The sequence below is a fragment of the Poeciliopsis prolifica genome, unplaced genomic scaffold (assembly GCF_027474105.1).
Source record: "Poeciliopsis prolifica strain line A6 unplaced genomic scaffold, Auburn_PproV2 SCAFFOLD013, whole genome shotgun sequence".
Classification (NCBI taxonomy): Eukaryota; Metazoa; Chordata; class Actinopteri; order Cyprinodontiformes; family Poeciliidae; genus Poeciliopsis; species Poeciliopsis prolifica.
Window position 1 is genome coordinate 1,754,323 of NW_026562388.1, and position 22,490 is coordinate 1,776,812.

The 22,490-nt window shown below is 40.9% G+C and overlaps 1 protein-coding gene across 2 annotated transcripts in view; it reads right to left on the reverse strand.

Annotated features, from left to right (window-relative positions):
- Positions 1–13,781, reverse strand: part of plekhh1 (pleckstrin homology domain containing, family H (with MyTH4 domain) member 1) — a 33,874-nt gene extending 20,093 nt beyond the window's left edge. Inside the window, exons 1-7 of one of the 2 annotated variants that reach the window (XM_055038135.1) lie at positions 13,606–13,781; positions 11,916–11,989; positions 7,865–8,042; positions 1,927–1,989; positions 774–923; positions 596–679; positions 370–451 (exon numbers count right to left, since the gene is read on the reverse strand). In XM_055038135.1, coding sequence (XP_054894110.1) covers positions 370–451; positions 596–679; positions 774–923; positions 1,927–1,989; positions 7,865–8,008 — 523 coding nt within the window. In that variant the 5' untranslated portion in view covers positions 8,009–8,042; positions 11,916–11,989; positions 13,606–13,781. The remainder of the gene's footprint in view (positions 1–369; positions 452–595; positions 680–773; positions 924–1,926; positions 1,990–7,864; positions 8,043–11,915; positions 11,990–13,605) is intronic. The other variant, XM_055038134.1, reaches the window with a different exon arrangement.
- Positions 13,782–22,490: the final 8,709 nt, after the last annotated feature.

Consider the following 22,490-nt stretch of genomic DNA (forward strand, 5'->3'; position numbering starts at 1 on the left):
TATCAAAGTAAAGCTTATCCAGTTGGCTGATTCATGATGTCTTATTCAGGGATGCTTCTTCGTTTTTTAGCAAGACAAAGCCGGGGTGAATTCTGCAGCAGTGATTGATTCCATGGTTCTAAGATAAAAATGTACTCATATCCTGACCCAAATGTACTCATATCCTGACCCATTTTCCTGATGCAAGTTTAAAATCGGCACATAAAACATGTGATTCTTAATTGCAATCTAAGATGCCTTCTCCAATAAACAAAGAGAAGGAATGGAGAAATAAGCTTGTCGAAGGCAATGGACTTCATTAAACGGAAAATGAAGAGAAACTTCATTTTCACGCGACAAAACATTTCAGCTTGTTTTGTGAGAACTCACACTGCAGCTTGTCTTGCAGCAGCACAATCTGCTCCGTCTGCTTCACATTTGCAAGTTTCAGTTGCTGGTTCTCCAGCTCCATCTGTACAAGAGAACAAGGAAATGGGATTTGCACCATAAAAGGTAGGGCAAAGTACGTGGTTCTATCCATGTTCACCAGCTACTATGTGCTTAATAAGCGCTCTCTGTTTGTTTAGCGGATTCATCTGAACATGCCTGATCTTACCTCTCTGAGCTTAAACGTGACCCAGTCTTTAATCTTGGCAGCCTTCTCTTCAATGATTTTTGCCTCCTGGGCTCTGACTAACATCTGTAACGCAGAAAATAGGATTTGCGGGCTTCGACTTACACTTCAGGCACATAAATAGACGTTTCCCTTCTTTATCTGAGGCTTCAGCCCGTACCTGTTGTTCCAGCTGGACCTCTAATCTCTTAATTACAGCATCCTTCTCCTGGAGCTGATTGGTCAGGTCCTGATACTTTTTGTAAAGCGAGTTCTCCGAGTCACCAGTTTGCACGTTTGCGGACTTCAACTTCTCTTCCATGACCTGGATCTGAAAAGCAAAATTAAATGTGCATTTAAACAATGTCGACTCGAATCAATGTGATCCTTTTTGGTTTTCGCCGACTGCTGACGAGGCAAAGATTAAAAAAAGAAAGTCTTTGCCAGCTCTGCTCAGAAAAGCCTTTTAAAGCCCTGAGGTAGCTTTTGGGGTTGAAAAGACATGGTGTCCTTAAATTACTACCTACAGAGAACACCTGGAGCAGGCAGAAATGATGGAAAACTCACGATTAAAGCTGACAGCATGAGAGCAGAGGAAACGTAAAAAAAGAAGGAAAAAAAAAGAATTACAAATATTTTATTAGTTGTGCTAAGGCAAGCTAGGTTAGTTCATAATTAGGTTCAAATACGAGGCATCCCTCAAGTTTTACATTGGATTCATTAAGTGTATTTCAGTACTTTATGGGTACTCTCTTTGATTTGCTTTAACACATAAACATTACTCCCAGCTCAGCCCTTCTATGAGCTGGGAGTTACCCATAAGTTGATGCACTCTTTGTTTTTAATTCCCAAATTAAATATGGCTGGCTCAGTGTGCTTGGGTTTGTTTGTGTCTTTTTTCCCGGACATCGCCACTGACGTAGTTGTTGCTGATATAACATTTCTAATTCAAATCACTTCTGTGTTTTGAAAGTCTCTTTCACCTGGACACTCGTTGACCTTCGTCTACTCAAAAAAATTTCCCAAATGTGTCTTTAACTGCGTCTCTTTTCCAGAAGACTCTACTTAGTTAGCCGTTTGTTTCCTATAAAAAGCACCCCTCTGTTTGGCTGCGTTTCATCAGATGACTGACCCATAAGGAAAACAATGTCTTCATTACTTACCAAATGACACTTCATGACAACAGTCAGAAGCACTCACAAAGACTCCTTCGTGTTCATCATAAAAGGTATTGTGTCATGTTTATGGACAATCTCATGCCATAAACAGAACACCGGTAATACTCATATTCATTTGACTTTTGTGGTCAAAATAAATCCCTCTTTATCCGTTACCTGTTTTTCAGCTTTCTCTGCCCTCTGATCGGCTTCTGACACCCTGTGCTCCAGCTCCTGCATCTGTAATAGAGAGAAAAATGTTGAAACATATTTCAACAGATCAACTGTTTCTGTCAGAGGGAAGACGTCGGTACTTAGCGAGGTGTAGCTGAAACTCTAAGAATTGCTTCTTCAAGAAGAAAATTATTATAGCACTAAAACAGACACCAGCATAAAAACGTCAGGTGATCTCATGTTGTAAAAATGGATGCAGGCCATAATGTTGACAAAAAGAAAGACTAATGGCTGGAAACGTTCTGTAGTCTAAAAAACACCTGGTGGAACATCTAGAAACTTGGCTAATTAGTTGAAATGGCAACAGGCCAGAAATCTACTGACTCATCTTCGGGACCTCAGGCAGCACTGCATTAAAAACAGACACGAGTCTCAGCATTCGCTCAAGAACACATAACGATGCAAGCTCGAGAGAAAAACCCTCCTCGTCGCCAGTTTTTATGTGGAACAACATCTCTCACACTATAAATGTAGATAATAGCAGTGTGGTTGTGTGCACACTGTCATCATGACAGTTCACACATCTGCAAGTACCTCATCGCACACTCCCTTGGAAGCCTTTTTTTTTTTTTTTGAGTTCAATGACCCGGTTTAAAGGAGAACAAACATGTCAATGGATTCTTTCTGGTTGAGAGAAACGCGTGAATTCCCCTCAGATGTTGTGTTTTCCCCGTCCATCCTGGTTACTCCTCATTGCCTCTGTAAAGGCCAGCATGTAAACACTTCTCTTCAGCCAGATTAAAGTCCGCCAACAGCCGGAGGGTCGGCGGTGAAGACCGTCGGATGACCCCTCTTCCTAAGGTCAGCGATGGCAAAAGGCTTCATCGACAGGGAGAAGCAAACTGAATGGATCTTGCATTTGAAAGCTAATAACCTTTAGAAAAAGCAAATACAAGCGGTGACTTTAAGGCCCCTCTAAGTTTCCGATGTTGGAAGGAAGATGAAAAAACTTCATGTTGGCAAAGAACAAAAAATAAAAGTGGAGGCAACATCTTGCTGGACGCTGGATAATGGACATTGGGCTAACCAATGAGAACAATTCAAACGTCTTAAAGATACATTACAGTAATTAAACACCCTAAAATTTACTTCATTTCTGAAAATTAGTAAATGCATGCATTATTTTTTGCTTCAGGGCATAACTGATCTCCACATAAAATCTCATTATACTGGTCTTTTCTGTCTCCGCTTCTAGGATACAACATTGTCTAATTCTGTGGTAATTCAGCCATACATGATGAAACCAGAGAGCAACATGACAGAGGACATATGTAACCAGACCAACACAAGGTTTGGTTACATATGGGACAGTTACATGTGGTTTTTATGTTGCACGCATGAGGGTTGTAAATGGTGGTCACTGTTGTGCACAAACAAGCTCGTCCATAAGTGGGGAGAACATTTTTTGGCGAGCTTTGAAACTTTATTATACAGTAAATAGGGTGCAGAGAGAAGGGGAAGACAGACAGTAGATGACCTGAGTAGCTTTTTGACAACAGACGAATGTATTTCTTTTTATTCATTTGAATTTTGAGATCTAAATGTAAGTAAGAGCTATTACTGATTGTGTAAAAATGGTGATGGCTCACAATTCCTTTGAAGGTTTTTCTAAGTTAGAAAATATAAATATACACAGGGGCCACAACTGTTTCGGCGGCCAGGTAGGAATGAATCCAGAGCAGCATGTACATCTAAACATTTAGACATCCTATGAAATGCCTACAAAGACAACAATTTAGATTTATTTTAAACAGACTAAAAAAGAAAGTACAAGATAAAAAAAGTGTCCTTACACACTGCAGCAAACCTTGTGACTTTTCAGCACAATCCTTTCCTCACCGACACTAATTGTCAAGTAATACTGAGAAGATCAAACCATGTGAGGCTAAGTGTTTAATGCAATTCATCCTAAATTGAATTAGAAATGGTCAGCTGGCGCAGTTTAGACTCGCTAGTGCTATGTTGCATCTGAGACGCGACTTCGGAGGAAGTCTTTCAAAGGTTTCCAGCTATGCATTTACAAGCATAATAAAGCTTGTAAATTAGTGTCTCTGACTGGTAAACAACCTGCATGTCATCAACATGTTTGGCGACAAAAACTGGCCATTTACAGCTGGACCGTTAATGGTGGCTCACTAACCAGTCATAAGAGCACCAGACTGGTTTTGCATTTAGATTATTTTGATGTATTTTGTTTATTTTTTGTTAAACGTGGATCTAAATTATGTTCATCCTTTGGCTTTGGGAATCCTAGTGCTATTGCTTTGTGCTTTAAGTATTTTAAGTGGTTGTTTTACATTCTGTGTCGTAGTTTTAGTTTTTCTCCTTTCCTGTTCCTGTTTTAGTTTTGTCACTTATGTTTCTGAGAACATGTTTCACCTCAGTTTATTCTCTGTTTATTACACAAACCAGATCCTAGTGATCAGCATCAAATTCGGTTTTCTTCCCATTACTTCTACAGTTTTTTCTTTTGTTTTGTTTTGCTCTGAACTCTGGGATTTTTGATCTTCCTTCACTTATGACCCGTCTGCGTCCTCTCTGCAGTAAACAGCACCATGACAGCCATATGTATTGTAACAACCCTCTTCGGTGTGACGTTGTTATTGAGGGAAAAAAACTATCGCTATAAGATAGCTATATTTTGTAATGCTAATTTTTTTTTTAATGCCATCACAGGAACATCAACAGCCTTCAGAAACTTTCACATTTTGGTCTTTTCATTTAAAAACAAACCAAAAAAAATTCTGTACAGATCTTTCTAATTAGGACTTGTTAAAATCCACAAGTCAAACGGGGCTTTTTCCTCTCTTCCTTATTTTGTCTGACTCACTGTCCGCTGCTGGAGGTAAATCCTATGTCAAAAGCAAACTGCATCACTTTTCTTTTTTTTTTCACTCGTGTTTTTTCCATTCCTAAGTGGGTCAATGCATAAAACACTCCTAACTTGGCGAGAGGCGAGACGAGGAGCATGAAACAGTATTTCCAAACAGCAATAAGATGACAGCATAGTAGTCCCCCATTCCACACTAACCCACACATAGCAATGTGGGGTTCACTGTAAACCTTCTATGTGATTGTGTTTCATTACGCATGTACGTTATTGCAGTAAGGAGCAACAGAAGCTCCTAAAAATTACGTATCATCACATAAAAAAGAAAACTGTGGAATGACCAGAAAGAGAACCAAGGCAAGAAGAGTAGTACGTTTGTGAGCGTCTGAAATGACCATGTGCAAATGGCGTCCCTTGACGTCGAGCAAGAGAGTGTCATTTTCATTTACAAACATTTAAATCTAAATCAGAGAGCTGCAAAAAGCTAAATTAGAACCTGACACTTTTGCATGTGGTGTTTTGTGAGTGAAGAGGAAGGTGGTTTTAGGCCAAATTGCTCTTAATTATAATTCAGCAAAATAAGAAGCTGTCCAGACTGGGAAAACAAACGTCAAAGCATGGAAAAAGGGGCAGCTGTGATGAATGTCACTGACAGAGTTTTACTGCTGGAGTCTCTTTCTTTAGAAACACTATGTCATATTTGGGAATTGGGTTTTTAATTGTTATGGAAACGTTCATTTGGACTCATCTATGTTGCATTTCATCTTTTTTTTTTTTTTTTTTATAATCTGTTTTTATTACTCATTGTAAAATGAGACCCCATCCTGGTCCCGCCACACTTCTGCTGTGAACCGCTCCCCATCTTGGCTTGAGAATGCAACCAAAACAACTTCATCTGCACCAGACTGAAATGTAACCATCATCTCCCGTTAATCAGCTGATGGAGGTTGCCAGGTTAGGAAAAGCCCCTTTCAGACCATGAGTGTGCTCTTCCCTGAATATGTCAGTGATGACATATTCACACTCTTTTCCCTTTTCAAGTGGGCTTCTGTACAGCATGAGCTCTCACAGGAGAGGTGGGAGTCTTAAAGGGATTGACAGAGGACACGGCATGGAGTCGTCTTCCTCTTATCGACAACACGGTTATGTTTGGACTCTAAACATCCTGCCAGCAGACTGAATAAACTGGCTCTGCTCTTCCATGGAGCTCAGAGACGACAGAGTGTGAAACCACTACGACAAAGGCAATCTGAAGTCGTTTAGTTGGATGACACAAATACTATTCCAAATTTAAAACAGTGGAAAAGTTGAGACGTGACTCATCCTTTGGTCTCTTTTAACGGGCACCAATTTATGTCCCAATGATTGCTTTCCAAAAAGGTCAGAGAACCGGTTTTATCGCCGAAATTTTACAAGCATTTGGTCGGCTGCTGTTTCCACCAACTAAAGGGGGGAAATTACCAGAACGAATGAGCTTGAACATTCCTTTTAGCTGAAAGTTTAACCTACTCTTGATGACACACCATGACTGGACCAAGTGTTTACCAAAAGCAATGGGTAATCTCGTGTATTTACGCACACAAATAAACAGTCATCAGCACCTGGAGTTCAAACCGATCCACGTGCTGTAATCGTTTCCTCATGCACGTAAATATGTAAATATGCCATCGTACCGCCCTCCAGTCGTCACAGATTATAAACAGAGCTTTTCCACAACACAAATCTGCCGATGAGAAGCAGATGCGTGACGCTCGAATACGGTGAAAAGTATTCACACATCATGCAGAAAATCTGTGCTGGGAATTTCTTTGAATGTGAGGAAAACTGGTGGACACAATATATATATATATATATATATATATATATATATATATATATATATGTTTTTTTTAGTTTCCAATTAGTCTGTGTTGAAGTTTCCATTGGAAATTCAGCTCATTTTACGCTTTGCAAATTTAAAGTACCTCAGTAATTATTTAATCATTTCAGTCTGATGCAGGAAGATACACCTTATTTCACACGTAGGGTTGAAACTTGTGAATGACGCTGACCTTTACCATGCAGTGAAATTATTAAATCTAGCCTCCGGTGTGTGAAAACACAGACCACAGTTTCTTTAACCAAAGACGAAGCAAAACTGGAAAAATTAAAAAAGCTGCACTGCACTGACACATCCAAAGTACACACATATATACATCCTTTATTTTAATCTTGTGACAAAATGTATTTTGTATATTTTCAACTGATTCCTTTAAATTAATTACTTACTAGTATTGGTTATATCGTGCCAAAGTTTTCTTAAAACACTGTGATAAGGTTGAAGCCACCTTGGCCAACCCTCATGTAAAATCAACTATGCTAGCTGTGCTAACTATGCTAACCCTGCTAAATGCTAATTTCAGATTTTAAGACATCATTCTGTCTTTTGTTTTTCTGTCTGTTTATCTGTGCCATCAGTAAATCCTGTGGGACATTGTTAGTTTGAATAGATCAAAAAGGATTTGGTGATATAAGACAAAATTATAAAAGTTATTCAACTCTAATGTCCCTCGATAAGGAGAAATTAAATCTCCTTATCGAGATTAAATCTCAATAAGATTTACCTCCCTTATCGAGATTAAATCTCGATAAGGAGATTAATTAAATCTCCATTTGTTTGGTTTTTTGGGGTTTATTTGCACAAATTAATCTGTCTTAATCTAGAGGATTTTTGTAGATTTTCAGTGATGCACCTCATCAGCCTGTATGTGAGAAAATGATAGTTCTATCTTCTTGTAATATTTTATTGTTCAGATACATTATTAACTCATTATTTATACTTACTGAAGAACAAACAGAATCAACCATGATACAAAATCAGTGATTGAAAGTTGGCTGCTAAATCTCAAGATTGCTTTAGTCATAAAGTCTCATTGTGTCTATAAATTAAATCCATATCTAAGGCCACATTCCAATATTTCTGTCCAAATTCCAAAATGATGACTCCCTGCTGAGTTACGTTTTGGAAGAGACTGATCCAATTTCGAATGCAGCCTTTTGTGACCGTCTCACCTTTTCTGCCAGCAGCTCTCGGATTTTCCCTGCCTGCAGGCGAAACCTCAGCAGTTGCATCTCCAGAGCGACGCAGCGTTTCTGCCAGTCCACGCTGGCCGCTCCTACGGCTCCGGCTCCGCTGCTCTCCAGCACGTCAGCCATGGCGAGGATTCAGGCCTCCGCCTTTGGACTCAGGCTGGAATGAAAAGGGAGGAGAAAAAAGAAAAAGAAAAAGAAAAACGTTTTTTTGTTAGACCAGCCCATGAAGAATAGCTGCAAAGCACTAATTTAGTTCTGAACACGAGGCACAGCTAGTTCTGAGATGGTATTTCTGTGTTCAGTCCAGCTCCTGTTTTCATTTACACCACGAGATAATAAAAAAAAAGCAATTAAACATCTAAAGGAGCTCGTTGCTGACCGCATTTCCCATGATTCATGGAGGATGCGTGAGCAAAAAGCAAGCCCTAATGATGAGTCAGAAGTGACACGACTAAAATGAAAGCTTCCTCTACCTCTCTGTGTCAGAGACACGTGTAACTGAAATAAAACATGCACACGCATACATGTTGGTTGCACAGAAACAGATTGCAGTGGCCTGCATCCCCCTCTTTCTTTTCCTCCATCTTTTCTCTACATGCCCACACACACTGAACAAAACCTCAGCGGGGAGACGCTGTGAGTGGGGGAGCTGGAGTTCCCAGGCCTGCCTGCCCACCACAAAGCAGGTCAGAGCTCTGCTTTTTACCCCAATTACCTACTAACCCAATCCCCCTGCCCCCTCCCCAGCCACCCACCCACAACTCCCAGTCCATGCAATCCCTTCTTAATTACAAGGAAGGAGCGAAACAGGATCCCGCTCTGCACAATAGTGCCTTTCTGCATGACAGTCCCATCACAGCTAGAGGCTGGAGCCGCCAGCTTGCCTCGGCAGAGAAGAGAGGAAAGAATGTGCGACAATGAATGGGCAGAGAGCCATAAGCGTAAAAACCGGTGCATTTAAATTATTATTATTACCATTTTTTTTTTATTTTTTATTTTTACCAAATCTTGACTTGGGTTTTGACCGGCTTGCGTGTTCATTTGCAAAACAATAAAAGCCCTACTGTGTGATCTTTAAGTAGGGTGAAGATGTCGGAAGGTAAGCTGTAAAAAAAGACGTGGGAAAAAATAGGTGAGGACGGCCTAGCTTGAGAGAAAAAATCAAAGCACAGCCAGACTGCGTCAGTAAGAGAGCAGACGTTCAAAGTCCAGCAGCTGTAAGTGCACCATGTTGCTCCCCTGCAATTAGCGTGCTCATAAATGCAGACCCAGCAGGCAGATTACAGAAGTCATGGCTGCAGAGGTTTCACCAGGCAACCGCTGTGCCCAGGCTGGACAGGTCAAGGTCCAACTACCAGCATCTCTTCCTCTTTCTGGGACAAACTTAGAGGTCTGTGCTCTGAGCAAAGTTGAGTGGAAGAGGTGAGGGGGGGGGGTGAGAGACAGCCAGAAACTCTTTTTTTGGTCAAACTGTGTGGAGAGCAGCGACAGAGCAGAAACAGATGTAAACAAGCCATTTGCTCTGCCATGCTATCATGGTCCTTTATTGCTTCAGCAAAGAGTAAAGTTGTAAAGGGCCAAAAGATAACTGAAGTAGCAGAAGATTGTTCCAAAAGACTCACAATTATTTCAAATGTCAACACGCTGCAGGCAAAAAATTTGAAACGCGTTTCATTTGAATTTCACATTTTCTTATGAAAATGTGAAATTTTTTGTAAGAAAAATGTGAATATAACATATAACAATTCTTTTCGTAAGAATTGTTATATGCAACAAACAATTCTTTCTTCGTTTGTTGCATATAAATATCTGCATGTGCAGACTTTGACTGCACATGCTGAATTTACAGTGATTTTAAAATACACGTATGTGGACTATTTCATTCTATGTCTTCTGAAAGAAGACGGGCAACGCTGGATTTTATTCATGGGTTTCAGTGTAAAAGGAGCTGCATACAAATGCACGCCTCACCTTTGTTCATTTTCAGCTGGTGTGGTTTGCTTTCACTCTGTACTGCGTAAAATGATCCAAACCATTGAAAATATTTTGCTTCGCCTCCCAGCCTGTGGCGGTGCTGCAACAAGAACCACCGGAAGAAACTGTACAAAAACATCCACAGAGGACATGAGTGCATGTTTCTTCTTCACAACTGCACATGGAGTAACGTCAGGTTTTAGTGACTCTAGTATTTAACTCGTTTTCGGCAAAAGTCCACGAGACATTTTTTCCTGCTAGTGCCAAACTCTCGTGTTTATTTTGTATTTACCCAGAATGCTCTGAGCTATGGACCGCTTCCTGCTTTCGGAGCGGTCACGTATGCCTTCGCGCCGCATCACAGTTCACCTCAACCGAACCGAGGCCCAGGGATTTCAGGCAGACCAGAGTTCGCTCTTTTTGGTTTGAATCAAAATTCCCCAAAGAAACCGGATTTTCTGTACAAACGAACTACAGTTCGGTGAAAGCAGACTAAACGAGGCTGGTGTGAATGCACCCCACGTCAAGCATATGTCATTTTGGATAATCTAAAAAGATTTGTGTGTCGGTATTCCCCCAGGTTAACCGTCATCCGGATTGTCGAAAGGATGTCAGTTGGAAATTGTGGCATTCAATTCCGTATATCTTCATGTTCGAGGCACCCAAAAAAGCAAAAACGAGAAGATGATGGCTTGAACTTTTGAGTCCGTCTCCACATTTAACAACTCAACGACCTTGGGAGCTGCTCCACTTTAAACTGCTCGCAGGATCTTGCAGACAGTCCCAGCCAGAGCAAACACTGGGAAAAGTGGGCCGAGTATTTGGAAATGCCACCACAGTAATCCCGACAGGATGCTTTCAATGACTGCTGTAACAGTCTGCTGCTTTCCACTGACATATTATTCCTCAGAGAGTGATAGCATATCCATCTAGGACGCAGATGGTTATAGAATCATTTCTATGGGATCGTTTGGGATGTTTTCCCCTGCCACAACCAGCCAGATGAAAGAGAAATGCAGCACACGTATGAGTCTGGACCGAAGTCAGCAAGTTCTTCCATTTTGCTTCATTTTAATCATCGGATTTTCAAACACACACACTACACAGAAAGTCGTAACTCTTCTCTTTGGAGCGCAGACACACAAGGAGACAGAGAAACAGATTGGAAACAGACACGTGTGCATAGGCACTCGCGCAGGCAGAGGCACACACTGCTGAGCATGCAGCTGCGGTGATGCAAGTGATTAGGTGGTTCAGTGATATCATTCCCAGCAGACATTTTCAATCTCCGCCGTTGCCGTCTCTTCTGTCGGGGTCCGAATTGGCACCTCCTGGGTTTTTCGGAAAATGAGAATGACTTCCGTCAAGGCGGAGTGTCGAGTGCGGATCAGGGTCAGTCGCCGCAGGTTTGTGTCAGCGTGGCAGATCCCGGTGTGTGAGTGTGTGCGTACGTTATGGGTGACACAGACAAATGATCTGAGCAGATCCGAGTACGAGGGCTTTAGACGTTGCCCCTCGGTCCCTACGTCATTGTGGTGCTTACCAGTTGACTGAGCGAGTCTTACATTTTTGTTTAAATATGTTGCAAAGCTGTAGTGCGCGCTCACATGTTCGGCGCAAAAAAAATATTTCAAATCCTGCGTCGTTGTTTCCCAACCTTTTGACCCCCAACATGTGCAAAACAGCTTTAAGTCAGCGCAAGTGAAAAAAGATTAAAATGAAAGTAAAACTGAACAAAGAGCACAATAAATGTCAGTCCCAGAGGTCAGCCTGCCTCATGACACATCCTCCCTGCTTTTATCCTCTTATCGCTCTTTCCATTGCCTCTGCATCACCTCTCTTCTTTTCCCTCCTTGCACTCCTTTCCTCTCCTCCTGCAGCGCCTTTCCCACCCTCCTCTCTTCCCTCTGCTGCCTCTCCTGCATCTCTCTCTCTCTCTCCCCGACTAGTTCAGGTTAATGACAGACCTCAACAAAAAACTGACCACACTCATTATCAGTCTCAGAGTTAAACACGGGGTCCTGACATTCCTCTGCTCTGAGGTGTAAACATCTACCTCTGCAAGCTCTCCTGCCCCTCTGTGCTCAGGTCGTGGCTTTCCGTCAAACCCTGCAGGGCATGGAGGCAGCACTGCAGGAAAAAAATGGGGTAACAAATGTAAACAAATAATCATAATAATAAAGCAAAAGGTTAATGGAGTATGGAAGTGTTTTTTTAAGTGCCCTGAAGAGAAAAAAAAAGACTGCCAATGATTAATATTTAAGTTAATCACAGGAGGTTTCTGCACAAACAGAGAATCTACTAAAAAGATGCAAATGAAGAGGAAAACATAGAAAATAAAATCAAATGAGCATCATTAAAAGAACTAATCATTCCAATTCTAAATACTCACTCATTTAAGAATTAAAATTAGAATTGTACGAGTTTTAAATACAAATCACATAAAGTGCATCTAGCTGGGAAATGTTCAGAAGCAGTAGAAGCAGTAGTAATCTCATCTGAAATAGATTATTGAAAGGAGGGATTGATCCCTGTCAATTCTGCAGGCCTTCATCTCACCTTCTAGTTGTCAACATGTAAGAATTATGATCTCATTCAGAAAATCTACTGCCTCAAAGACATGTATGCATGATCCATGCTTAATGTCCCGTTAAAACCAACCAGCCCACTAAGTGGAGGTGATGCACCTTTACACCGATTTAACCAAAAGGCAACAAAAAGACGCAACAGACGAAGACGAGCGCGTTACTGGTGTGTTCTTCTTAAACCCGGAAGTCTGGCCTTCCCAGGTTTCCGAAAGGAAACGCGAAAATGATCCCCAACAGGTCAGAATCCTGACATGCCTCCCACACATATAGGATAGTGAACGTTTCAATGATTAACTAATTCTTAGAAGCTCTGATGGAATGCACCGTATTAGACCAATGGCATCCATAACACTGTGTACTTCTATTTGCAAACATGTCTTTTTTTAATGGCTTGAATAAACAGAAGTACAGTTTTAGTTGCTCATATGATCACCTTCTGTTGTCAGTACGTAAACAACAACAAAAAAGTAACTGTTACCTTCAAATATACGTAAAATCACAATTTCCGACGGAAATCAATGCACCAAGACGCCTTTTGTGATGTCACATGGGATGTGAGTTTCTTTATGGTTTTTTTTTGTTGATTAAATGATTACTTACTTAAAAACACACACACACAAATACATAACCTGACCATTACATGTAGTTCTATAAGTGGAAAAACTGCATATGAAGCTTGCTTTATTGATTCAACAGGAAGGTCTAGCTTTAAACCCTGAAACTGTTTATATCACATCTTCTGCATATGTTCTAAAAAAGTCTAAACTTCACGCCCATTCTGCTCCCCGTTTTACTCCACAAACTCACTGAAGCTTTAATTATCTTTACGGCTTACTCCGAAGGGCACAATGTGGTCAAATTCTCCACGAAAACGGCCACGAGCAACAGGTGTGCGCGCTGCCACGGCTCCATTACAGCAGCAACAGCGGCAACCATAAACTGTCGGTCAGCAAGGGAAAAAAAGAAAAGGAAAAAAAAAAGTTCAGCTAGACATCTCTCAAAAATACACAGCTGTGCTGGCGTCTTTTGTCCAGAAGAGCCTCCCGAGGCTAACAGTATCCTCCTGGCAGTCTGCTAACAGGCGCCAGGACGGTGACAGTCAGGGAGCCCACGCGCCGCACTTTTGACAACAGGAACCGCTCGCGGCGGTAGCTTTACCTTGTGACTCTGTTATCTGTCTCCTCTTCCTCGGCGGCTCGCCGCGGCTCGGCTCATAACCTGCCCTGCGCTCTGCCGTCTTCATTCATCTCGTCTCTTCCGAGTTTCCACGCGAGCTCTGCGGCCGGTCAGTCCCGCCGCTCGCTCGCCGCTGAACCTTCGCTTGCTTTTGAACTCTCCGGCGAAACTCGCTCGCAGCTCCATTCAACAGACTCATCCCATTTTCCATTAAAGGGCCGAAAGCGGGATCAAATTTCCCCAAGAGTCAGGCCCCCTCTTGTGTGCGCAGGAGCTGCTCGGGATATTGCATTGGATTTCAAAGAGTTTGTTAAATACTGACCCACTATCCGCATAATTACTCTACATTTTTTATAGAAGAAAAGAAAAATACTAAATAACTTAGAACATTGATTTTTATAACTGGATAACCTTGCAGACAGTAGCTGCGTTTTCTTTAACCACACTTACGCAAACTGAAATGACCAAAATAAATTAACAAAAAAGAAATTGTTGAAATTGTATATTTCCAGAACTGCAACAGAAACACTTTTTTTTTTTTTGCGTCACATGAGTCACGTGACCAACAGCCGGATGTTACTACCTGCGAAAACCAGGAACAATATGACAGGAAGTAGTCTTTGTGGTGATTTGTTCTGCTCAGGGTTTTTTTTTTTTTTTTTTGCTTTCTTTTCGGACAAAGTGCAGCTGACACCACCCAAGCGCTCACAGCACAGCATCGCTCATGAAAACTCGCTGTCAGTCGAATTTAATCGGCAATTGCAGTTTCCCTAAAATGCTGCATACATAGCGGCTCCGGAAGATAAGGGACCTGCCGCTCCATCTGCAGATTGACACACTAGTGCCATGAATGAATTAAGTATATAATCAATTCTTTACATCCGGGATAATGATGATTAATCATTTGAACAAGCCTTTTCACAGGTCATTTCAATTTTCTTTCTTATTTAATAGAAACACAACAATGGCAAAATTTTATTTTATGTTTTTTCAACATTAGTAGAACATAGACCAAAATTTGCTCACATTTCTAAGGGAAATGCAATCCGACATTGGTCAGTGGTTTATTTGGTAGGGGTCATATGGCGCATCATTCTGTAAAGGGGTGGCACAAACACATAGGGTAGGACTTCGTTCCACTGGGGCAGAATGAAAAGTTGAAATAGAAGTAGTTCTATTCTCTTGAGGCTTCAGTTTCTGTTTGATTGTTTTGTATTTAAACTCAATTGCTTTGAGATATATATATTTTTTCCTTCTCCACCAGATTAATGTGAAATAGCCTGCACAAGTATTGTTCGCTTAGAGTAGTGCGAATATTGCCTCGGGTTGAAAATTTAAGAATTGCAAGACCACCAACTAGGATACGCCAAAACGTTCCAACTTCTTTAGTTTCAAGGTAGACTAATTACAGATTCTGTTTGTTTGTTGCAAAGGTTTGGAGGACAGACTTTGCTGGGATAATATGTTGTTAAACTCACATGTGGAACTTTGCAGCTGTAATGAATCATTATCTGGGTAGTAAAGGAGCTGCGGGGGGAGTCTTTTTGGGCGGGCTAAGGCTATTTACTCGAGATCCCAGCCTGCTCTGGTCCCCACAGTGGTGGCTCCCGCTTTGCTGAAACCTCTCAAGGATTCCTTAAAATGTTAGATACGGAGAGGAGCCATACTGTGCAGTGGTGTGACACACCCTGCTGGACCACCGACTGAAAAAGTTAATACGGCTCGATTTTTGCAGCTGTGTTCATTTAAAGTGGACAGATATTTGAATTGCAGCCTAAGAACAAAGTCCCAGCTGGCACTATACCCCCTTTGAAATTTTTCACTTTCACATCTATGAATGTAGATTTTTGCATGCTTTTCAAACATATTTGTACGCATATTTAATATGCATTTTAAGAACAAAAAACGAATTGAAGTTTAAATATTTGTAATGGGGTCATTAAATTAACATCAGATGTGGACATCTGAAAGAAAAACCCTCAAATTAGTGAATTATTGAACACATATACAGAAAACTAGAAACTAAAAAACACTCAAAAGCAAAAATATAAATAACTTCAGATTTAAAGTTATTTATATTCATCTTAGAAGTTTACTTTTGATAGGAACTGTCATATTTCTCAAAACTAGCTTTTCCCCTTTGTCCTCTGATATCATGAAAATGCACCTTTGGTGAGTAAAGAAATATATCTCAAACTAACATTAGTTAAGTGATTAAAATTTGTATTAAAGAAATGATAAAATACATGATTTACCACATCATACAGTTAATCTTCTTGATTAAAGAATTCATTGTAATATAATTGATCAAAAAGTTTAAATGAGGGATTTTAATAATATCCCGAGTTTTATTTAAAGAGCAATGTGTGTGCACCCATAAATACAATTTCTGTGAAACATTCTCTAGAGTATTTGAGATTTTTGTGGATTTTTCTATTATAAGTGAGTGGATCACCCTAAAGGTCTATTTTACACTGAATTCATGTAATCAAGACTGAATCACAAATAAAATGTAGCTATATATTATTTTAAACAATTGGTTTTGGGAATGTACTTCAACTTCGTGTTCAGGACTAAAGACGGCTTCAAGAAACATAAAGTGATGCCCAGTTGCCAGACTTGTCCATCTCTGGCCGACTGAGAATCTGCACCATATTGCTTATCCTCGTTCCATTTTTATTCAAAAATTAAAATTGTTACCCTGCGAATTTTTCAAACTAATATGACACGCCGCCTTGCTTAGGCAGACTGCTTGGTTTTGGTTTTCGTGCACAGTATTTAATTAGCATCTGGAAAGTTCTTTGTCCCCCTCTGTACTGATGTGGTTCTTAATGCCTCTTCGAAACCCTTAAAGAAAAAAAAAAGAAAGAAAAGCAACTATTCCAGTGACTTCAGTAGGAGGGATTCTCTCCAGAGCAATGAGGCACTGATGATATGTACACTCCGCTGTGTGTGAAGCTCTATAGTTTCTGATATGATTAACTGCATCTTCCTGGAAGAAACATTTCCAGCAGAAAGGAGGTTCCAGTAGGGATTTGAGCTTTATAGCTGGCCGGGCTGAAGTCTCTGCCTTGTGTTGCACAATAAGTCAGTGCCTCAGTGCTCTCAGTCAAAACAACTGATGTCAGCGCCTACAAGGTTTACATGACTGCTTTCCCCCCCCCCAGCACTACGGCCGTGGCGCAGCAAGGCAGGACCGGTTGCATCGGGTGTTTGCAGATTAGTGCTTACAGCTACTTAGCCTCCAGAGGTATGTGATGACCTGGGCTGCGTCCAGGTCACAGAGCAACACAGCTAACACTGTTATATTGCATCTGATTTTAGATTACAGGGAGCAAACACAAGGTTTGAAGGCGTTTTATTGTGAAATGGAGAACTGCATTCTCTCCTGTGCTCACTCCACGGGTTTTCTGCCAGATTTAGTTCTGGAGACTAAATCTGGAAGACTATTAGCTAAAATTTAGATTTATACATTTGCTTCAGGTTTTTATTTTTGTTAAAATTCCCAACAATTTTCCATTTTACCGGAAGAGGCGACTAGATTTGTACTTAAAACCGCCTGGTATATCACAGAGGTTCATGATACAATGTGCACTAACAAGGTTCCAATGGGAGAAGAGAAACAGGCCCACAGCATCACAGACACACCTTTATTCATACGTGTATAGAGGCTCATTGATGCACACAGCTCCAGCTAAAGCCTTACATAAAGGTATTTTGTGATGGCTTTATTCCCAAACATCTTATTTGAATTTTGCTAACATCTCTTGTTTTCCAAGGGTTTTTTTTTTTTTCATGCATCTTCACCAAGGTTGCTAACAAACATGTCTTAATGCACGTTTGCAGCTGTCAATAAGGTAGAGGTTGTTTTTTTCTGCAATCAATTTATCTGGTCTTATGGATACCCAAGACTTAATCCGATTTATCCTGTTTTTCACATCCACAGGCTGCTGATTAATAATCATAACTTGAATCTAGTAAACCAGATTGGGTGAGCGAAACAGACATTGGTAGTCGTACTGTAACACCAGACGTCTGATTTATCAGAATTGGCTTATCGCGGTCAGATACATATGACATACTTTCCATTTTAAAGAAGATAAATAACATGATCTTAAGAGTTGGCAGATTCTTTCAGTGACAGAACTGACACAAACACATGCAGCAGACTAGGTACAATAAGGCACAAGGTTGCATTTTGGGCTTGCACACTCGCTCGTAATACGTTCCTTGAATTTTTGCAGAACTAAAGCTTCTTTATATTTTCAGTGAGTGTTCTCCAGTGTGTTTGCTTTCTGCACGACTGTACATAAAAAGAAAGGCCCAAAATATTCCGCCCGGACGCTGACCATGGTGAGAAATATCTCAGCAGCTGTGGAGCCACTTGGCTTTCCTGCACGCCTTAAGCAGAGCGTTGCTCCCTTTCGCTTGCATGTTGTCCAGTTGCTCAGCCACTGGAGATTTTGTTAGATTGACAAATAGGTCTCCTTTCCATTTCTGATGTCCTTTGAGCGTTTTACTGCCGCTTGGCCAGCCGCGCTGGAACCGCGGAGGGAGTGGAGCTTGATGGAAACTCCATATAAAGAAAGAAAATAAACCCAGCTCACTTCAGCAGCAACTTTGTTGAAGAGAAGACAGGATTCTGGATAAGAAATGCAAAGGATAGCACATTGGAATCAGAAGGGGGCTTAAGGGGTTCTTGGACATACATTATAAGTTTTTATGGCGGAAAAAACTACTCACCATTTCATTTTTGTTCCCCCCTCTGTGATAACAAGACAGTTAACTCCTCTCCCCTTTGCCTCTTTCTTTTTCGCCTCCTTTTTGGGCTTGCTGAGCTTTTCCTAGCTCTGTGTGTGGTCTGCCTAAGAAGCGTCAGAGTGGCCTTACACTGACAAAGGCCAACGTTGCAGGTTAGGGTTATTTCTCTTTCGGACACAGCTGTGAAAGGAGAAAGCTGAGACATCAAGTCCCCCTCCCCCTCACCTGGAACTACAACATGTAGGATGCCGGCCCTCGAGGACACAACTTTGGGCGACCCTGATGTAAAATAATTGCGGTCGGCGCGAAACTAAAGCCGCACAAAACCCTGAACACACCATCCCCACCCTGAAACATCTTTTCCAGTAAGAACTGAGATTATTGGATTATAGGCAGATCTAAATACAAGATGATCCTAGAAGAAAACTTGTTGCATACCATATTCATGTGGTAGAGTGGCCCAGTCAAAGTCTCAACCAAAATCTAAAAGAGAATCACACTCACAGGTACCATCCATCCAGCCTGGTTAATTTAGGAAAGAACAGGCAACAAATTCAGTCTCTGGATATTGAAAGACGTCAGAGAAACACATCAAACAGCCCAGCTAAAGATGGTTTATTTTGGGGTTTTTATTTGTGAAAGATAAACCATGTCTGATTTTTATGTCATGAACTCCTACTAAAATACTTTGCTCTCGAAAGGGTTGAGATATGAGGTCTTGTTTTCAAAAGGTTAGAGGAATCAGCAACAACTAATAAAAGGGCACGCTGTTGTGGAAAAGAAGATAGTGTTGTTTGATTCATTTTTTCCCTCGTTCTGATGTAATTTCCCAAGCAAATGAGGTCCTAGTTTTAGTTTGCCTACTGTGACATAATGCCGGGCATGTGCAGTAGGTACTTAAGCAGAAGTTTGGGTTGGCATTTCATTCGCTGTCAACATCATCACCATTTAGGGGCTATTGGAAAATACGCCCAATAAGTGAGTTGTAGTGCAGCAGATCTGGTGGCTTTGGAGGGAGACGCAGCGAATGCGGTTAGGCACTGATCCTCAAATCACAGGTCCTCAAAGTGATGAGTGTTTAGCTAGTTCGAAATACTACTCATTTTAAAAAGCTACCAAAGAGCCTGCATGTATGGTTTGGTGCCTTGGGACATAATCAAGCCCTTTGTCCTCTGTACGATAAGTATATGTTTTTGCAGGCACAAAGTCCTGTCTGTTGCAAGATAAAAATCCTGTAAAGATTAGACCCGGAGCAGAAAATCATGCATCTTCTTGTCATATGATCCAACCACAGTGTTTACATTATAGTCTGCGGCGCAAAACAGATCCAGTCCACACACCACTGAAACCACAAGTGTTTGTTAAAGTTTTTATTAAATATATTTTTCACTTTTAGATCAGAGATTCTATCTTTTATTAGCTGACTGGCTTGTTCAATCAAAACATGGCGATAAATTTGTCAAAGGGTAGAAAAGAAAAAGCAGTTTTCGCTGAGACTCGAAGGAGGTTTACAGCCATTGAACTTTTTAATTCTTCTAAGAAGTTTTTTTGCATCACCCCTGGGATAAATTTAATGTAGCAATACCAACCAGGGACCACAGCCCTGGACAAGACATGCACCAGGATAATAATATTCACCATGTTACAGTGGCGGTTTTGCAGAAAAGGAATGAATATGTTATAAGAAAAAAAAAAGTATTTATCTTGAGAAGTACACTATTCGGACTTTGGTTTGGAATTGGAAGATTGTATCAAGAATATTTTATTAAAAATCTCCTTTATTTGTTTTCAGTATGAAGAGAGGTCAAGCCCAAAACAAGAAAACAAACACGAAACCAGCAACTAATAGAGAAATTGCTAAGAAAATAGTGGTCAGAGTTAGTATGATGATGGATGAATGGAGTTAAACACAGAGTGATCCGACAAGGAAATCCATCGGAGGTTGCTTGGCCAGAGAATGTTTCCGACATTGCCCTCCTATCAGGACAACGACCCCAAAACACACAGCCAAAGATACAATAAAGTAGTTTAGATTGCATCATATTTATGTGCTTAAATGGCCCAGTCAAAGTTTTAAGCTACACCCAATTGAGGATTTGTGACAAAACATAAGAATCAATGTTCAGACGCTTCTTTTCAAACTTGAGCTAAAGTTTTTGCAAAAAGAAACAAATGAAAAAAAACAAACTTGAAGAGACACACCCCTAAAAGATTTGCAGTTGTGAAATCAAACATGGCATTGTGAATAATTGAACTAGTGAGACTGAAAACAGATTCAATTTGGAGAAAAACTAACCTCTCCTTTCATTTTACAGTTATGAACTGCTTTATGTTTTTATTTATTTGTTTATTTTTTTAACAAAAAATCTCCAAAAGCTTTTCAGTTCATGTTTGCGAACTGACAAAATTCAACAAAGGAAAAGAGTCCGCAAGGCTGTGAGTGTTGGGTGGACATTGTTTCTTTGCTCTCGTTTAAACTTAAGAAGTAGCGTGCCGTCCATTTTTTAGTCATGAGGATTGCCAGATTTTTACAGAGAAATAGATCTGAGCGTCATCTGTATGAAAGCAAATTCCTAATTGTCGATCTTGTTGTTGTGCGTCGCGCACGCCGATTCTCACAGACCATAAATAAGATCTCCTCTGACACCAAAATAAATTGTCTGTGCATACAGGAAAAAGCTAAATGAAGTGAAGATACAACCAACGATGTTGGAAAAGACGGAACGTTAGCGTACTTGCCAGATAGCTTAGGTATTTGTTCAGAAAGTTGGATGAAAACAGCTGTCAAACAGGGTGGGGATGAAGAAAAAAGGAAGGAGTTTTGCAGACAGAGGATGAGGCAATATCACGTGACCGTAGAATCCCTGCAGATGGAGAGCTGTAAAGGCTTAAAGACAATGGAGACTGTGAGAGCATACCATGGAGCAAAACCCGGCAATATAAAATGTAACTTTGCGGGCTGAAACTTTTACTAGCATGAGGAGCGTTTGGCTGCCGTCCTGCCCTGCAGTCCATGGCCAGGAAGAGAGAAGGGCCTCGTTTGACGCAGGGACAGAGTGTGTCTTTGCTAAGGTTAGGCCTAAATAAAACCCATCATTTACCCTGAGCTTTCCACATTTGTGAATTAACTTAATGCACCTGCACAACGTAGACCTGAGTTGGGATCATCTAAGGGGAGAAGAATGTCTGCTGATCGAGTTCTGGATGTTTTTGAGTCAGCGTTTTCCTTGTGAGCGTCATAATTGTTCAAAAAGAAATTGACAGAAAGATGGAAGCTACTTTCTCATATTCCTGTTGCCTAGATTACGATAAGTGCATTATTGTTCTGATCAACCTATTAGTCAGTCAACTCTGATGAAATAAGAAAAATCAGTGTCAAAATATCCCTAAGTGACCTTTTACTGGAAGATATTAATTAGAGTGATGAAAAATACAGCAGCCCATCTACTCATGGTTGTGAACAGAAGGATAATCTGTACCACACATACACCACATGCAAATATGACTCTGCTTCCTATCCAAAAGGTCAGATTTGAAAAGCCAAAGATCGCAACAGTGCCAAGTGGCGATGGGGTGAAATGACCAACTCTTCTCCTGGACATCTAACCACATTAACTCCAAACTGGGATCACAACATTCAATGTTTTGCTTCTGCTTCCTGTTGCTGGTGCTTCAGGAAAGAAGAAGGTGCAAATGTTGTTGTTGGAAGGACGATTGGTTCGGGGAAGGCGTGGAGTCGAGGCGTGGGGACCGCACAGATACCGTGTGTTTGTCTTGCAGGCGACTGCAAGCGCACACAAACTCGCTTCATTGTCAAAGACACCATCTAAGGGTTTGGGAGGAGCACGAGAGAGCAAATAAATAGGAGGAAAAGGGGAGAAAATGTTTTAAACTGAGAGGAAAAAACAGGAGTGAGCTTTAGAGGGGAACCGAGTGATAGATTTAGCAGACTCATGCCTGAGAGGACTGCAGGTCAGACAGAGACACAAGCTGCTTTCTGAGCCACAACTCAAAACACTTTATGATTGCCTGTCTGTCTAGTTTGGCGAAGTTCAGTGCTTCAGAGCAACAATAATAAGAGCAGGGTGGGAAAGGAGGGAACAAAA